Source organism: Anolis sagrei, chromosome 5 (assembly GCF_037176765.1).
Source record: "Anolis sagrei isolate rAnoSag1 chromosome 5, rAnoSag1.mat, whole genome shotgun sequence".
Classification (NCBI taxonomy): Eukaryota; Metazoa; Chordata; class Lepidosauria; order Squamata; family Dactyloidae; genus Anolis; species Anolis sagrei.
Genome location: NC_090025.1, coordinates 149171417 through 149183931, shown reverse-complemented (window position 1 = coordinate 149183931; position 12515 = coordinate 149171417). Strand labels below are relative to the sequence as shown.

Below are 12515 nucleotides of genomic sequence, written 5' to 3'. Positions count from 1 at the left end.
ATGTCTTCCAGAAGCCACAAATTTCCCCAGTGAGTTTTAAAATCCTGACTAGGAAAATTACACTAGATACAGAAAATAGTAATACCTTCTAGTTGAGTGATTGGGATTTTGAAATCAGCCCAGAACTCTCTGATTAAACTGGCTGTCCTTTGTATGTCTGAAAATTAATCCATCTTTCCCAAGAAAATTACAAATTGGCCATTTAAGTTGATTGTATAGTGAACTAATGGGTACTTATTTTCCAAATAGCCACTTATTGCCATTTCTACCTTATTTGACTTACTCATCAGAAGCTGTAAAGGAATTCCTTGCTTTCCAGTATGATTCCCTTAGTTGATGGAAGCTACTGAACATAGGCAGTGTTTCCTGGATTTCTGGATATCAGGGGAATTTCAAACCACATTTGAAAGTTCCTGTTCTCATGAAGGGATAACTTCAAGAACTTTGAAGAATTTTCAGTAGTATTCCAATAACCATGAAATATTAGTACATGCTTATACAAATAATACTTTGATCTGCATATTGTTTATTGCGTAAGTGTATGATTTTATGCTCAATTCAATTTTCTTGCACAAGAAACAAAGTGTTCAGAAAATATTTTTTACAGAACTCTCCCTTCACAGCAAAAGCAGTAGGAAAATTCAAAGATTTTGTTTTGTTTTGTATGAAACAATATTTCAAAGCTGCTATACTTTCTAAAAGGAACACGCTATTCCTCTTTGATGGAATTGTCTCTTTGTGTACATTGTCTTGTTTAAAATAGGACTTTATTTCACTGTTCTGCTAGGAAAGGCCTTTCACGGTACTGTGCCTGAAATGGACTACCAGTATTTTGTTTTTAAAGACCTTAATGGGAGATGGAGAAACCCATTTGGGGAAAAGTGGGTGTTTTATATACCCCTTGTACCCAAAGTGAGTGTGGCAAGGTTTTGCAGTTGCTGAAAGTAACAATTTTTTGAAAATCTGAAAAGCCCTTTCTTCTTCCATCTTTTGTTCTCTTAAAGTAAATCTTGCAGTTGTGATAAAGGCAGTATAAGCCATCATAACTGCAGTGTAGTGTCTGACTATAGTTGAAAACATTTTGATGACTTTTCATAACTCAAATACTGCATTTATGTCATTAAAGGCATACTAGGTTGAAAGTGAAGAGACCTGGAGACATGAAAGGGAAATATAAGAGTATTTCGGCATTAGAGAATTTTTTTTAACAATGGCATTTCATCTCAACTACATGTTTGGATCAATATACTCTTTAGAAAGGTTGCTTGTTTTAACAGTACATCCTATCACATTGAAACAGCACATATCTGATTTCAGGTTCACATTAACAGTGCATTAATTTACACTGTAGTTGTAAATGAACAAGAGATGGGAGATCAAGCTTGATTGTAAATTCTTAAAATATGGGAGAGGCAGTGATTTGTAAAGAAATATAATCCACTGGGCTGGTTTCACAGTCTTCTGTGATGCCAGATATTCATTATTTCTCAGAAAAGTTGTCCGCTTACAGTCTATCACTTGCATTTGAATTTAGGTCAGAGGTAGTTTACCTGAAGGGGTGCTTCCTGCCATTCTCCAATACCTCCTTGCTCAATTTTAATTTTCAGAGAGCATTCTATGAGTACTACCACCCACTGTATTTCTGGCTATTCGTATCCAGGTATTTTCATTGCTACAAAACTGAATTTCCTGACTTGTTTATTGGGGTCTTGCTATTGATTCCTTTATGTTTGCAATTGAAATGCCCCCCTTGAATTGCAAACACATTTAGCATCATGAATAAATAAATAAGATCTACCAGTGAGTTAGTACCCATGACACTAACATTTGCAGATAACTGCTTTGCAACTTATCACTTTTTTATTATGTCAAAAGCCACTTGAGAAATTGCAAGTTGCGTCTGGTGTGAGAGAATTGGCTATCTGCAGAGACATTGCCCCAGGGGACATCTGGGTGTGTTACCATCCTGTGGGAGGCTTCTCTCATGTCCCAGAATGGGAAGCTGGAGCTGACAGATGGGAGCTCACCCCATCTCACAAACTTATCACATGATAACATTATACTGCAATTGCATAGTGTTAGGTCTGCCTTTGCCTGGCGTTTATCATATAAAGTTACGGGTCTCCCAGTGCTGTACCATGCTGCCCTCCTCTTGGAAATTTATTCTTTTCCATTTGAAATAATCCATTAAGGACCCTCCTATCTTCTTGTATTTTAGCAACCACTTTGGCTGTAAATAATTTCTGCTTCATTGTGAAATTGGTGCCATATAGATGTAGTTTCATTGGGGATTCCCCAGAGACTCCCAGAAAAGAAACTCCAGATTTCTTCTGTTCATTGGACTGAGTAGATACTGGGGTTCCCAAGATAACTGTTGTATGTGTCCCCTCCCACATACAATTATTTTCAGTTACCTTTTTAATATGCAGGACAGTGAAATGGCACAATTGCAATGTAATACTATTTAGTACTGATGCCAAGAGATACCACAAGGTTCAAACATGGTTTATAGAGTAAACAAAAATCAAATATGCAACCAGAGGATGATAAACAAGTGCAGAACTGGGCAAATATTGGTTTGCAGAGAGAAAAAAGTAGGGGAAAATCGGTAGAAATCAAACTGTATGTATTCCTGATCCCAAGTCTAAGCAGCGAGTTTGTGATCATTCCATAACAGCATTATTACATAGTTGTGAATTGCACTATTATAGCATCTCAGTTTTTTTAGAAAGCCCCAGTCCTGGAGAAGGAAGAGGCACAAACAGGATGATGTAAATGGTTCAACTGTATTTCAAGAAAGCACCTATGCAAGTGAAACTCAAATGCAGCGATGGTATGAAAAAGCACACTGCTATCGCACTTCATTTCCAAGTACAGGAGAAGTAGTTTTTAAATGGAGAAACACATACAAAAAAACTGATTGCTGTGATAAGTATCTTTATTTCTTTCAAGTGTGTCTATACTAATTTTGTCCACAAGACGCCATGGCCTCGAGCCATTGCACATTAACCCTAGGCACAAAGCAAAGGCCAGGGGAAACATTATGAATGCTTGATCAAGAAAGAGCCCCACTATAGACAATATCCTTTGACAATTCTCATGGATACCTTTCTTATTCCAAACGGATATGGAATACTTTCACATAGAATTCTCTGCATATATCTTCAAATAAAAATGCAGATATCTTTAAACAAAGTTTCCTGCACATATATTTAAATATCAAGATTAGACATTTAAAGTTGTCTTTAAAGAGGCAACAAGTTCCAACTGTGTAACCTTTAAATTTGATATGTTTTGGGCATCGTATTTTTAAGCAATATACCTTGATTATGTGTTTTCCCACTGAGTGCTGGAAACTCTTGTTATTTCAGACTTTAATATGACTTCAAACTAGAACCCAGCAAGATAATAAATGCATACAGATCTCTATTTTGAATCTTGGGCACTAGATAGGTAAAGGTAAAGGTTTTCCCTGACATAAGTCCAGTCATATCCGACTCTGAGGATTGGTGCTCATCCCCATTTCTAAGCCAAAGAGCTGGTGTGGTGCGTAGACGCCTCCAATGTCATGTGGCCAACATGACTGCATGGAGCACAATTACTTTCCCAAAGGAGCGGTACTTATTGATCTACTCACATTTGCATGTTTTTTTAACTAAGTTGGCAGAAGCTGGGGCTGACAGCGGGAGTTCACCCCACTCCTGTGCCTTCATTTTTGTTGATATGCTTGGTAGCCTCAGGCTACATAATAGGTAGCCATAACAATACTTACAAATTCCAGTATTTTTAGGAGATAAAGATAATCTGTTTTAATTATCTAGGGTTCCAGGGGTTTCTAGAATGTGTTGCTGTTACTGTTTTATTTCCTACTTTTTTTGAAATAGTATTATTACAGAACAAGAAATAAAGAATTAATAAAATTAAATATTTCTTTTATTATATTGGTGCATTTTTATTTGAATACATTGTAAATAGATACAATGAGGTAATCAAAAGAAGTGTTTAAGACTATTTGGTTTATTCCCGTAAGGACTGGAGCCCAACTTAGAACCACAAGTTTATTTTCCTGACTTTTCATGAGCTCAAGAAAAGTTTCATCTTTATTTTATTGGGGCGGGGCGGGGGGGGGGGGGGGAGTTGGAACAAGGCAGCTAAGTACTCTATGTTAATTGAATTATATATTAACATAGAAATACCCGAAATCAATCAATAAATATATGGATTGAAAAGATAATGCAAGATATCATATTTAACTTGCAATACTGGACATCACACATTATTGGTGTACAGAATAGGGCATCACATTTCAAGTGCTGGAGCATAAAAATCCGAGGTAAGCTCCGTCCCCCAAGGTGAAAGATTTTGTTATGGCAAATTTTATTCTGCTCCAGGGACTAGTAGACAGCATGAAACAAGCTTCTGCATAGTATTTCAACCCTTAACTTCCCTTGGAAGGGACATCTTCTCCTTTCATGGAAATAAAGGGATGCATGAATAGAGCTATGAGGTTGATAGGAGAGGAAAAGATAACACCTTCACCCAGGGCTGGAGGCCAAATTGACTTCATCTGGGACATTTCATAGCCAAAAAACTTCTCAGTCATCTACTATTACTTGATGATCACAGCAATTGGAATGAAACAAGAGAAGAATGAAGGCCTCCAATGCCTACATCTCAGTGAGAGTAAATAAACTGAATCAATGAGAACTTTGTAATTCTAAACTTCTATACGTTCCATTTATTCACTGAGCATCTTTGAGTTAGGACTAAGAACTTGGTATAGGCTTTGGTAGCATTCCTGATTATATCACTATAGGATATCTTGGCTTTCCTACCATTGTGTGTTGTTTGTTTAGTGGTTGATGAGCACAAAGCAAGTAATTTTATTTTACTTTTACAGAAGCCAATTATAACGATCCATACTGCTGTACCACCAAATTATAAAGATCACACAACAGCCTACCAAATTATAACAATGACACCACTCTTACAGATTAGCTCATCAACATATAGAGGGAGTAATGGTTGTTGAAACCAACTGTATATTTAGAAGTTAGGAACTGGGAACCACTGGAACTGAGAGGCTTAAAAATGATTCTTTAAAAGGTTTCCGCTGCCACCATATTACTAAAGAACAGGCTGAGGTACTATTGAGAGGTTGCTCAGTGACACACTCTATGTCACTATAGGTTTCTATGAGGCTGGTAAAAAGCTGGCCTGAATAACACTTTTACCACAAAGGTATTCACACTGAGGCTGGTATAAGTTGGTAAAAATAACAAGAACTTTTATTGAAGCGACTTGGATATTTCAGGTACAAATGCTTGATAGTTTCAGTAAAAATCTGGCATACAAAACTTGTGGTTACGTTTGAGAAGAGATCTTAAAAACTTCCAGGATACAAGTCTTAAAGTTGCCACATAGAAAATTACTTCAGGAAATGAATCGTTGAAAGTAACTCCGACAAAAGTCCCCCTTAGGAATCTAGCCAAAACCTGAACTAGCCTTCCTTAAGGAAAAGAACAGACCACTAACGGGGTGCTGCTCCCCACAGTATTCTAGCTATATTTCTCTATAGCTATCCTGAATACTAAACAAAAGACTGACCCAAAGTTCTTCTCCAAAACCCCAAACTGTTCTCACTAACACCCTTTCTAAGCTCCAACTCTCAACTGGCAATCTGGGAACTCAAGCCTCAGTTTAAAAGTCACTTTTTCCTTCAGATCACTTAGGCTCTGCCCCCATCATTCTAACCAATCCTAGTGGTCTAACTTTCCCTCCAAGACTAGAACATGCCCCCTTAAGGCAAACCTAACCTAAGATGGCGTCTCCCTGTCTCCCTTCTCTAAAATGGATGCCGTAGCTTGGCCAGGCCCACTCTCTTTAGGCCTAAGCTAGCTTGCCAAGGTAAGGGATTTATTACACCAGTGTTTTCAAAACAAAAGCAAAAGTACCTGCCCTGTCTCAGCATCCTCACAGGTTACTTTTTGAATATTCTTGAGACGACCATATGTGGATAGATCACACTGTTTTCTCAATTACTTCAATATTAAAGGCTTTTTTAATGCAGGATGGAAGGCTGACATAAGACATTTTATTTAACATGAGCATCTGTTTAGAGAAAATCCATGCTAAACAGGGTAAAAAAAGTCTGATTCTGAGAATTGTTAATTGCAGTTAAAAATATAGTTTCCCACTAAGTTACTAATGGGCTGTTGAACATCTGTATAGAAAATCTTGAAGTTTTTGCAGTCCAACAGAAAAAAGAGCTTGCTAGCTAAAGATGGAGAACATTTGTGGATGGAGGTAGAATAAGGCCACTGACAAAAATGAAACTATTATCCCAAGTAAAAAATGGATGCAACTAACTCTAAGACTGGAAAAAGGCAGGTGTTTTATACATTGAGTGCAAGAGGCTTTTAAAATGGTGTGAACATTAACAAACTCTAAAACAGAGTCTTGATTTCTTTCGGTTTTTGCTATAATGTTAATTAAATAAAATCATTTTAATATACACTAGGCAATTTATTTAATTGGAAGCAAATTCCAATCAAGATAATTAGACAGACATAATGAAATACTTGATTATAATTTAAATGGAAAGATCATTAAGGAAATCCAGTGAGGAGAAAATAATCTTGCAACTGTTTTACTCAGTGCAGTAGCACTGGATATACCCTATGTAAAACTATAAATATTTGCATGTATACTTTTAGAAGTCTGAACATTTATTCATTTTGTTTCTGCTTCATGAAGTTAAATATGTAAATGTAAATACTGAACATTTTTTAAAACAAAGCACACTTTGGGAGAGATCAATTTAATCTTTGAAAAATAATTTGGTTACCCAGACCCTGTTTCACATCTTCCAGATAGCCAGCCGATAATAAATTTCATGTTTCCAAGTCCCAAATAGTCACTAGAGACAGGAGATCCCCATTATAGTGAGTTTATTGATCAGATAAAATACACGGTGAACTTACACAAAAGGGGAGCACCACACCACACCACACCTCAATCCAGCTTCTATGTTTATAGCCAATTTTTAACTTTCATTTCCTCAGAAACTTTTCCCTTTTGTACATAGGCCCCCAGAACCATTTGCCATTATATCATTATTTTATTGCTGTGAGCATGCATATTCAGACCCATTGTGTCAGTGTTAGCTAATTAGTCTCCTCTTTTTTTCCCATCAGTATATCAGAAGATTTATGGCCTTGCTGTGTCAACCAGTTTTCTCCCCACTACCTCATCACTGTGTTAAAACTTTGAAGTCTTAGGAAACAAATAATTAAATCTGTGCCTTTGAAGTCTCATGCTGGCTAACTAACTTACAAGTGAGGTAGCAACTAACTTCCTAGTGAGGTACAGAGTAGAGCAGTGATCAATATCAAACAGCATTACTGTTAAACGATTCGGCAATTATCAATATACACACAATGTTGTTTACAAATCAAAGCAGTGGAGGTTGATACACATTTGCAATTGCTAAGTAAACTTGTTAACCAGTTATCATTAGCAAATGTCACAGAAGTTATTATTAGTAAATATTGTTAAGCAAATATCATAGATTTCAATTATTCCAGCCTATGTCTCTTCAGTATGTATGTAATAGTTGTCTCTCTGTGTGTATGTGTTTATATATGTGTATGTATTGATAGCAAATATATATATATTGCTAGCTTAAAGTTAAAACATGAATAAGAGTATGTTTTATTACTTCCCAGATCTTTATGGCTTGTTGTTCCTTCAGAAGACTTTGTAATAAGCAGGAAAGCAGCTGTCCTACAAAGCTAAATTTGGACTCCTTGTAATTTTTCCTTTATCATTTGTAATATTAATATTTTCTTATGCAGAAGAGACAAATGTAATAAAAGAGATTACTTCTATTGAAACTTACCAATCTACATTACAAGGCCTGTATAGCTATCATCTCTCACCCATACACACACCATTTCTAAAATTGCTGAATGTGCTGTGATATCAAAGTATTCAGTATTTTCATGTGCCCACTCAGCTTTATTCTCATGCACCCATTGGATCAAGAAATGATGTCACAACATTTGCCTAACTTAGATAAATAATCCTAGCCACCAAAATTTCAAAGATAAAATATAGCCAAGCAGAATGAGATTTTGGTCAAGGTGGCAAAAGTTATTAATGAGGAAGAGCAGACCACACGATTCTGACTCATCCTTTCCTCTCTCTGAGTTACTTACCCTATATACCAATGTATAAGGCAGCCCAAAAAACTGGTCCATCTTATCTATAGGTCAGTTTGAGTACAATATCTTTTTTTTTAAAGGAACCATTATTTTCTTTGAGTAAAATGGAATAAGGCAAGGCTTAGTCCATTCCTGGAGAACCTAAAAGAAACACCAACCTCCTCTTTTGTCTCTTCCATGGTGCTGCCTCTGGCCTTTTTAAATAACTGGGTAGGGAAATGGCAGTGGTTGGCAGGAGCAGGTACCTCCCCTGAGGCTGCATTGGAGCTTTCCCTTTTTAGCAGGATGATCTTTGATTTATCCAAGGGTCATATCAAATGTCATAATTTTGACTCCCTTGACATATATGAGGTCAGCTTATCCATGAATGTATAGCAGCTAGAAAAGTGGGATGGCAGAGAATTAATGAGAAATGTCCCTACCTGGTTGGAATATTGATCAAGAATGGAAGAAGCTCACATAATGTGTCATGTCTCAGGTCAGCAGTGGTACACAGGCACAGACTTGGTTGAAAACCCAACAAAGGCAAGGTTGAACCTGGCTCCCATCCTTGACCTGTACTGATTTGACAGTCCCAAAACAGTCAAGTTTGATACCCTGAATTCTCCATTTCTCAGCCAACAAGGCATCCATTATATGTGGAAGAATATGAGCCTGACTTAGTTCTAAGATTGTCAGGGAAGAATTTTCCCTTAATCCTACCAGTAGAAAAGACCTTTTTGTTTAGAGAGGCCTTCAGCTGTTCTGGTTTTAGCAGAAATATTTTTTAATAAAATGGGTGGTACCTTTATCTTTTACTGTGTTTTCAATGTAATTCAAACTGTTTTGAATCCATGTTTTAACAGATAATAGAATTGCTTATTTAAATGTTTAAACATGTTTTATTAATACATTTATAGCCATACTTTATTTTAATCTATATTGTGATTCATCTTGAGAGAAAGGTAGGATAAAAATAACATAAATTCATGTGTCCTTTTGCTAATTCAGGGGTCAATGAGACCAAATTACTTCAGTGTATGTAAATTTTATTTTCCTACCTCTATCCAATGCTGGATTTATGAATGGTAATTGTGGTGCTAAAGTGAATTTTGCCTGTTCGCTCCCTCTCTCTTGTTGCGTACATGCATGTATGAATTTGTATTTTCCAGTCACATGATGTTGAGCTTCATTGACATCTGTTGTAATACATTTATAAGGCTAGTAAATATGTTTTTTTCATTTAAAATACTCAATTTAAGATCAGCTGAGTTGAGTGGATTTGTGCTAAATGCATTAAATGCTTACCCACTTATGGTTAGTTTTGACATTAACCTTCTGGTCTTTATTCTGTTCTAGATTTTAGCTTTGCGTGAACAAAATGCACACATTCAGAGGAAAATGGCTACAGGAGAAGTCCCTCTTGATTCGGAACTTATCAAAGGAATGGAGCATGGGCAAAAGATTCATGAAAAGGTATCTCACAGCCACCCTTTGAGAGTCGTTATCATTTGAAAAGGTCACATCAAATCTCATTGTTCTTATTAAAATTCCAAGTTCATTTTTGCCTTTCAGAAAATCATAGCCTGACTAAAACAGCCCATCACATATCCAAGTACCACCAGTATATTTAAGTAGTTGCCAGATAGCCTTGACCACTCTATTTTCTCCATCTAATGTAGTTGTAAAGAAGCTTCAGTTATGCATCAAGCTAAAATACTTCCCTGTAGAAATATATAAAATTCATAGCCAGATTAAGCTACAGAACTAGCCTCTTATTATTGAAATGGCAACACTACATCTGAGAAAGGCTAAAACCCAATATCACATTACTCTGCAAGGAGGTTTGTCATCAATATAAAATATAGAATTAAAGCCAAAATCCAACTGCTAATTCCATCTAGGTTTGACCCATTGAATCAATCAAACCTATATAAATATTGATTTGCCACCCTTGCATTTATTTTGAGGTTCTAATAATGAAGTATATCTGTCTCACTAGCAACCATATTGGTTGTTTTCACTTGTTTTTAATCTGTTTCTGAGTATGCACACGTACATGCGTTGTGGAAAGGACTGCTGCCAAGATGCTTTAGCTTGGCTGTAGAAGCTTCTGACAAACTCTGCACAGGCACTGAATAACCCATATGTGTAAGTGCATGGGTGACAATTTCTTCATCTTTTTTTACTTAGATTACACATTATCAATTCCGACATAAGTGATCACAATAACTGGAGCAGTTGGTACGGGAGAACAAAATAAGTTTTTCTACCTAAAACACATTCAAAACTCATTAAATAGGACTGATGGGTACTATAAATAGAAGATTCAATTGTGCATGTGCCTGTTGTGCCCCAGCTGTGGAACGCCTTTTCACCCAAACATCACACAGGGATGAGAGAATCCACGCTGTAAAGTTTATTAATAAAAATATAAAAGAAAAGAATCAAAAATCCAAAAGACAAATCAAGAGATTCCAAATTTGTTGAGTATAGGTGACAATCAGTTTCAGGAATCAAACCACAGGAATTCAAAAACTTGGAACTTCACTTGAGTCAATACAGTGAAACAAGGCAAACTCCATACACTGGATCAAAGTTATATCTAGAACTTGAGAACAAAACAGAGAATAAACCAGCCCAAAAACCATGAGGACATGAAGAGGAATTAAAACCCAGAAACTTGAACACTTAAAGCAAGACCATAGAACTTACGAGTTTTTTCCACTCAAATGCAACATTGTCAAATGCAAGGAATGGTCCACTTGGAGCCCACTTAAAAGCCCCATATCCCTCCTTGCTGCTTTTCTCAAAGCCCCTGATAAAAGCGAGTCTGACTCTCTTTCACACTCTCAGTGCAGCTGCAGCCATTGTGACCTAGGGAAAAACTCACAATCCGCAACATTCCTCTCAGGAGCAAGCTCTGGCAGATTCTCATGGGAAGAGATTTAACTTTATCTAACATCCGAGAACTACCCATTTCTCCATGCCATTTCTATCCCCCCAAACCTCCTCCTGAGATACCACAAAATCCCCTTCCTCATCCTCTGAACCATCAGATTCTTCATAAACTGCTACAGAGCCTTCAATCCACCTATCAAGCTATGATGACTCCATAAATTTCTTAGGCAAAAATGGTGTTTTTACCAGTTCCTTCCTCTGAAATATAACCTACATCAGTAAAGGTTTGTTTGTGATCTCCCATTCTAGTGCTAACTAGGGCTGACCCTGCTTCACTTCCAATATGGGATTTGATGTCTTTAAGGAATTTAATTAAACACTTTTTGCCACTATCAGAATCTGCCCTCTCAGAACAAAGAGATGCTTGGAAAAGATAACAATGGATTATGTGACTGCAGTGTCCTCATGTGATCCTGAGAATAAAAAATGTTGGTATGTTCTGTAGCCAAGATTACTCAATAGATCTGTCAATGATCAAACCTCAGCTCCCATCCTGCCTGCATCAAACTACCTTCTGTGTCTTCCTAGATGTTCATGTTAGAGGTCAACTAACCTGCCTTTCCCCCTACTTATTTTTGTTGTACAGATATCTTGATTGGCTCAAAAGTTTCAGCCTGTACTCAGTTTACTTTCAGAACTGAAAATAGCTGTTCCATTTCTGACTAGAGCTCATATAAAGTGGCCCCATCCACTTTGTTATTCAGGATTCAGGTGAATTATTTACACCACCTTACTAATTATATTTGGTTCAGCAATTATGTCAAAGGTTGCTGACAACATAGCATACATGATGGGTTTTATCATCTTAGCAATACCTGCCATATTATGTGACTATCCAGTTGCACTTCAATAAAGGTTTTGGAACCAATGTCATGCAATGCTTTGAATACTTGACTAGGATTACAAGAGATCGGTATTCGAATTCCTACTCGGCCATAGGAACTACTGGTTGGCTTTGTGCATATGACACTCTATTAGCCTTAGAGGAAGGCAATGGTAAACTTACTATGAATAAACCTTGCTAAGAGAAGCTAATAAAGGGACTTTTAATCAACTTAAGGTAGATATCATCAAAATGGGTTTCTTTTTCTTCTTCATGTTTCCCGTGTTTATGCTTCAGTGCACATGGCAATGTTTCCTGCTGTTGTGCCTTCACGTTCAATGCGAATATGACATAAAGAATAAAAAAATGTGGTGTTTGTCTTTGAAAAAATAAAGTGAAGCAGTTCATGAAAAGGACATGTAGTGAGCTATTACTGACCTTCAGAGGTTGAATGTAGCTTGGAGAAAATTTGCTTTGAGGAACTGGATGCCACAATTTTTCGGTTTATTAAATACACCCGTTATGCT

The 12515-nt window shown here is 36.7% G+C and overlaps 1 protein-coding gene across 10 annotated transcripts in view; it reads left to right on the top strand.

Moving 5' to 3' along the window:
- PPFIA2 (PTPRF interacting protein alpha 2) overlaps nucleotides 1-12515 on the top strand; it is a 285512-nt gene that overhangs the window by 198671 nt on the left and 74326 nt on the right. For all 10 annotated transcript variants that reach the window (XM_060777389.2, XM_060777385.2, XM_060777383.2 and 7 more), the window contains one exon: nucleotides 9564-9680. In XM_060777389.2, coding sequence (XP_060633372.1) covers nucleotides 9564-9680 — 117 coding nt within the window. The remainder of the gene's footprint in view (nucleotides 1-9563; nucleotides 9681-12515) is intronic.